A 6406-nucleotide genomic window follows, 5' to 3' on the forward strand; every position below is an offset into this window, starting at 1 on the left:
TGTTGTTCAAGACTTGAGATTATCTTATTATTATTAAACGGTTTGAAAAAAAATCAAAATCAAATCCACCATGACATAATCCAGACAGCAAAAAATCATGAACAGATGATCTTATGAAGGTTCATAGAGTCCGAGCACATGACCATCAAGACATCTCACAGATGCAACCTGTTATCAAAACAATACCGAAAGATTTCAAAATCCAGTACACGAAAGATACAACTCAGAGATTAGAGCATTCTTGCAGACTGCAGTTACCTTGCCATGGACCTCGTATTTGATAGAGCCATCAAGTTCAGCTCCAAGTTCCATAAGTTTTGAGATGGTTGTATTAATGTCCGTCACAGTAAACGATAGTAGCGAAGAGTATCCCTTCTCACTCATCACATGATCGCTGCATCATAACATTGATTTTATCTTTCCAGTGATCGAACACAAATAAAATAACTACTAGCTTCATTGAGGCAAATGATCGAACAGGTTATAGGCAATAAGTGGATACCTGGGAGATTGCATAAGAGCTAGCTTGAGAGGACCAGAGTGAAGTTCAGCCCAACGTAACGTGACCACATTGACGGAGAAATCGAGACCTTTCTCGTAGAATCGAGCCGCTTTTGGTACATCTCTGTGAAGCTGCAAAATCCATCTAAACGACGCCGTGGCCATTCCTCTCTCTTCTTCAGAGACGATGACAACGATGACTTTGATATAAACAGACCCAACGGAAACAGTCAAACGACACCGCTTCAGCTATTTATAGTCTCTTTATAAACTAATGTTCAAAAAACACAACACTTTTTCACAGATTAACAACTCTTATCTTTTGACCGAAATAAACAAAAATCAAGGATACAAAATTCAGAGATGATCAAATCGATATACACCAGATATAAATTATACATAGTTACAAACATATACATAGCTCTATCTACAGATGAACATATCCACACATGGAACTTCTCTCAAGTTGTGTCTATTTCAGACAACAATCTCACCTAGTTCCATCTCCGACTCTGACCATTTCACCAACAATGGCTCTTCCAATACAGATTATATTGAAAACTCACCCCTTGAATACCCGCATCATTGACCTTGAACTCTTTGTTCTTGCTTCGCTTAGTTTATCCTTCAAAGTTTTGTCCTTTACTCCCTGTGGCGCACTGAGATCAGGTGTTACGGTTCTTGTATTCCATTGACGTATCGGGCTCTCTCGTCTCCTTGCTGGGTAACTGCAAGAAGCTTCATCGATTTCCCGAGTTTCCGACAATAACCTTCGATGAGTTCTAATCATTTCTCCAACCACATTGTTTGTTTCTTTAGAACATTTATCCGTTTCAGGCTCGGTTTCAATGGCTCTGGCTTTCTTTTTCTCATTAGAAGACATCGCCCACGCCATTTGATCCTCGAACTTAACTTGTAAACTCGACGGGCTTTGATTCCGTCTCCTCGGTTTTTCACCAGACACAACATCTGCTTTTGTTAATTCCGGTTTCTCAGTATCATCGTCGAGTCTTGGTTTTGCAACATCACACCCATGTTTCTTGAGCTCAAAACAATTTGAATCACTTCCGCCAGAATCTTCTTCCTCCTCATTGTCTACTTCCCAAATCGGGGCGCTCATGGCGTTAAATGGAACCGACTCAAGTGAACTCCGGCGATTTCTCGCTGTTTCATTAGAATCCGCATTCTGCTTACTCTTAAGAAATGCTTCTATCTCAAACTCGAGCTTCTCCAACGCTGATCCGTTGCCACTCTGAATCCTTTCGTCAAGCCATGATTCTGCAATACAAAGAACCATCTGATCTTGTTCATCCCACCCTTTCCAGTTCTTATCCAACTTCTGTTTTAAACCATGAATCTCCCTTTCGTAACTCTTGATCCCTTTTGCAAATTCATCACATAATCTCTCCAGAACCTTCTTTGACTTAGTACCTCTCTCCATCTCCTTGACGTAGTTAGACAACGTCGACTTCACTTCTGAGAGCTCTTGTGCCAATTTCCTATACAAACTCTCAGAACGTCTCCTCAGTTTCCGCTCATCTTCTAGTGATTGAACCGAAGAGCTTAAACGATCGTGTTCCTTGGTACCTTTTGACAGCTTTTCTTCAGCAAGTTGCTTCACTAAATCATCCATATCACGTCTATCGTCTTGCTGGCATCTGAGAAGCTCTTTGATCCGGGCACGTGAATGAGAAAGCTCGGTTTTCAAAGATTTTATCAAGGAGATATTAGCGGAATGCTGCTCCTCGAGGCTCCAGATTCGGTTCAGTACTTTAAGAAGTTCGGTTGATGTCTTGAGATTGTAGTTAGGCTCACCAGCTTGTCTTCTTCCACGATACTCCAATGAACTTCCTGGAGAAACTGCTGCATTATATGGAGCCACCTGAAGAATGATCCATCTCAATACCAATCCCAAGAATTGACATAAAAACAAATAAAATTCGATTCAATTCTTTGAGACAAGAAAAAGAAGAGTTTGGACTGAATGTCAATACCTCGAGGGAGCTATCGTAGCTTGTAGGAGAAACTGGACGCAAAGCATGGTCGTTTCTTTCAACTAAATGATGATGCTTCATCAGCATTTGACCGATCTGTCTTCTTATACTTCCCGCACTCTCTGGCTGGGACACAATAACAGTAGCTAAATTGTTAAATAGAAGAATCAAAACCAGAAAACTGAAATTTTTACTGAACAGCTGCATCGATTAAAAGGAAAAGCCGGAGCAAAAGGCATCTTCAAGCGCAGTGAGAATAAACTAGTAAGAGAACCAAGTGACTCTGGTTCCATTAAAGATCACATTTTAGGATAGAATCCCCCATCACCTATCCTAATCACAGCTTATAAGAGAATCCTCTGCAGGAGTAAGATGCAAACACAAATAAGCTTAAAATCTAGTAATCAAGAACCAAACACAAATAAGCTTAAAATTTTGTGGCAATATTATTGCCTCCAACTTGAGAGGTTCATGTCCAGATCAATTAACAAAATTTAACACTCCTCAACCAATCACTCGCAAAACTCAAAACCAAGAACAGAGCAATTGGGAAGTTCCAGAACACTTATCACCACTATGAAAACCTACATTTGGCCAAAAACTAGAAACCTGAACCAGAAACAGAGCAATTAGGCAAACCCAGAACACTTATCACCAACAGGAAAATCAAATTTTGGATAAACCCAAAACCTTTAACCAGCAGCAGAACAGTCTAGGGCTAAATATTCATCACAACCCATGTCACAAAATTCAAACTTTGGAGGAAAAAACGATACATTGTCAAAAAAGATCCAAACTTGAGCAATGCCCAATCCTAAAAGCCAATCAGCTTCATGGAATAATCAACTGAAAAGGACCAAACTAATATAAAAAATCTCTCCACAATTCCAGAACAGGGTAAAAATCATATCCCTAGAAAGAGCAGAAGAAAGAGAGAGACCTGGTGCACAGAGAGATCAAGACCATTATTGTCTACAATCGCCGCCTTTCCATGGCCGTGACGGAGACGACGATTACTGGGACCAGCAGAAGAACCTAAGGGAGCTCGGTGCATTCTAGTAGCAGGAGGAAGAATCTGGTGGCCGATGTCGTAATACTGATAGAATTCCCAGAGGGAAGCAGCGAGCTTTCTAGATGAGAAATCAGAGGAAGAAGGGTTGAAGCTAATGTGCGCAGGAGTGGAAGGTCGGCGAAAGACACTTCTATGGCCTACAAGAACAGCTCTTCTCCTTAACTTTTCTATAAATCCGTTCCCTTTTTGCCCTTCTTCTTCTCCTCCATCATCTTCCTCGTCTCCTTCTTCTTCTTCTTCTTGATTACTTTTCATTTCTTTAGAGCGGCTCACTCACTAAAACAAAAGTTTCACCTTTTTTTTTTTTGTAATTTAAGAAACCCTTTTCTCCCTGTCCATCATCATGGATACGAAACTGCTCATCTCATTTATTCAATTTTAGATCATGGGAGGAGTCTTTTTGTTTACTTTCTTCTCAACGGAGCAAAATCGAGAGAAACTGTTACAATCACCCGTCTGTCACTTTAATCCTGTCACGCTTCGTTAGACCATTTAATTTCATTATATGATTAACATCTGGATCTTTTATTGATGCGGCAGTACTAAACTGATGTTTTGTTTTATAATCTTATGTAATGTATTGGAGGAGAGTAGTATTGTTTGTTTTATGAAGAGCAGAAGAATGTGCGTGTCGCAGTCTGTGGACAGTGGGTAAAGGCATCACACGTAGTCATGTTTATTGGGATGCCGCAGGCAGAAGTGTGTAGCTTCGGTGTTTACAAATTACATGTGCTTCTGTTGTTGTTTAGAACATCTTTTTACTTTACCTGAATATTTCAAACGAACCAATCAACCATGAAAATCTGAAAACATAGGATTGTATGTGTGTTTTCTTTACCTTAAAGCACAAAACACTTTCGTAACATGCATGAATTAAAATGATCCTCCTTTTTATGAACTTGTAAGACCAAACATACTTTACAAAAATGGAACAAAATTTTTATAATTTCAAGTTTGAATATTGTTTTAAGACACTCATATTCCAGTATCAATTATTTAGTGACATGTGACCCAATTTATATTGACTATAGTGGTGTTGTAGAAAGAACGTTTCCTTCTTTTGCTATCATCGCATGAGATACTGTAAGCAAAATCTTATAACAAAATCATTTAATACATCAAAACGCATATCCAACTGATGAAAACATAAAAACCAATATAAGATTATTACACAACTCAAACTTATTCAATTATCAGAAGTTTTAAAAGTACAAAAAACTTCTAACAAAGTCAGGCACTCGCTAGCTGACTCTCTCTCTCTCGAACCATTTAGTGGTACTCTCTTCTAGTAACAGTCATAAAGTTTGATATCCATCTTGACCCTAAAATACTTAGCACCTTCAAAGGTATCAGTCTCGAACGTAACAATCCCTCGAGTCATGAAAAAATCACCCGTACCTCCGACCACAGACAAATCTCTACTCTTCACCATCATAAGATCTGCCCCCATTATGTTCAACGTCCCTTTGTGTTGCGTCGAGTTGAAGACGAGCGTGTACGCGAACCACGCGTTGTAATCGTTCTTCATGTCGTAGAAATAGAACCCTTGAGCACGGGCCACGGGTTCGGATTTAAAGTTTTTGTCTATGGTCATTGGATCGTCGAAGATCACTAGTTTCCCGAACTTGAAGTTACCGAGGCCCGGGGGGTTGGTAATGGCTGCAGAAGTCGCGTTTTGCACGTCGTCGACGCCGAACATTATGTCGTGGTAGTAGAGGACAAAGTTTTTGCACGGCTTTGGTTGTGATTTGGATGGTTTCCTAGCTGATGATACGACGGCTTTTGATAGAACAAGGAAAATGAATACGAAGAAAAATGATTTCATTTGGCCTACCATATTGAAAATGTGAGAATGGACTATGAGATAGTGACATTGACATAGAAGAGTGATGGGTTTATATACAACTTTAGAAGTGCTCCAAGTGGACTAGCTCACTTCTTCCATCTTGTTCATTGTTTAATTATTTTTATTTATTTATATATGTTTAGGTTGGTGATAAGTTTTGTTGATGGTAGTAGATAAAGTAAAATCATTTACGATAAATATATTTGAAACTCTTTCAACGTAGGCGGCTCAAAAATTTCCACAAGTTGTTATACTAGATAAATCGTTAAGAATAGCACGATTTGATCGAAAACTAGAGTCTAGATATATAACATGAGGTTACATACATACCTTGTGCTAGAGTCACATTTTTCGTGTAAATTTTGTTATTTTTTTTGTAATGTACATAAGAATGAAAAATACTTTGTTTACATTTACGTATCCATCACATATGTCACAATATCTTGTTCAGTCAAATGAAATGAGTTCACAATTTTTAATAGTGTTAATAAAATAGTTAACGAGAAAAAGCTTTTCTCCTTATCAAAAGTTTACACGATTCTCACCTTTTAGTTTATCATGGGTTGGTGGAGAACTAATAATGATAACTAATTAACAGTCTAATAAGCATGAGTAAATTTTCCTATAAACATATATAATTTACATGATTATTAGCCTATGAGGTCAAACTGCCACTGACATGCTCAAGTATCATTATACTAATGTATATTTATTTTCATTTTTGAATTAATTAAAATTGATATCTTTTTACTAAAACTAGACTTATAACTTCTTATAAAATTCAAGTTTAAAATTAATATTTTACTTTGTCCATTGAAATAAATACTAGAGGAGAACCCGTGCTTGCGCACGGTTGAATATTTTTTTTTGTTATCATATTAAAATATGTAATGTATAAAATATGTATTGTATAAATATTTGGTGGTTTTTGTATATTTTTATCTCTATAATTAATAGATAAGTGTGTATTAATTTTACTATGTATATTTTTTG

General features: G+C 37.7%; 3 protein-coding genes across 3 annotated transcripts; all 3 read right to left on the reverse strand.

Moving 5' to 3' along the window:
* Positions 1-13: 13 nt before the first annotated feature.
* On the reverse strand, positions 14-730 carry LOC17894153. The gene is made up of 3 exons (XM_006302949.2): positions 503-730; positions 259-394; positions 14-168 (listed from the first exon to the last, which is right to left on the reverse strand). The coding sequence occupies exons 1-3, from the start codon at positions 664-666 to the stop codon at positions 112-114; spliced, it is 357 nt and encodes a 118-aa protein (XP_006303011.1). The 5' UTR covers positions 667-730; the 3' UTR covers positions 14-111.
* A 69-nt stretch (positions 731-799) lies between these two features.
* Positions 800-3970, reverse strand: LOC17895313 (uncharacterized protein At5g41620). The gene is made up of 3 exons (XM_006301957.2): positions 3436-3970; positions 2496-2621; positions 800-2383 (listed from the first exon to the last, which is right to left on the reverse strand). Exons 1-3 carry the CDS (start codon positions 3820-3822, stop codon positions 1064-1066), a joined length of 1833 nt encoding a protein of 610 aa, XP_006302019.1. The 5' UTR covers positions 3823-3970; the 3' UTR covers positions 800-1063.
* A 727-nt stretch (positions 3971-4697) lies between these two features.
* Positions 4698-5404, reverse strand: LOC17895200 (dirigent protein 5). The gene has a single exon (XM_006302818.2). The coding sequence runs from the start codon at positions 5402-5404 to the stop codon at positions 4853-4855; it is 552 nt and encodes a 183-aa protein (XP_006302880.1). The 3' UTR covers positions 4698-4852.
* Between the last annotated feature and the right edge of the window lie 1002 nt (positions 5405-6406).

This window comes from Capsella rubella, unplaced genomic scaffold, assembly GCF_000375325.1.
Source record: "Capsella rubella cultivar Monte Gargano unplaced genomic scaffold, Caprub1_0 scaffold_2, whole genome shotgun sequence".
Taxonomy (NCBI): domain Eukaryota; kingdom Viridiplantae; phylum Streptophyta; class Magnoliopsida; order Brassicales; family Brassicaceae; genus Capsella; species Capsella rubella.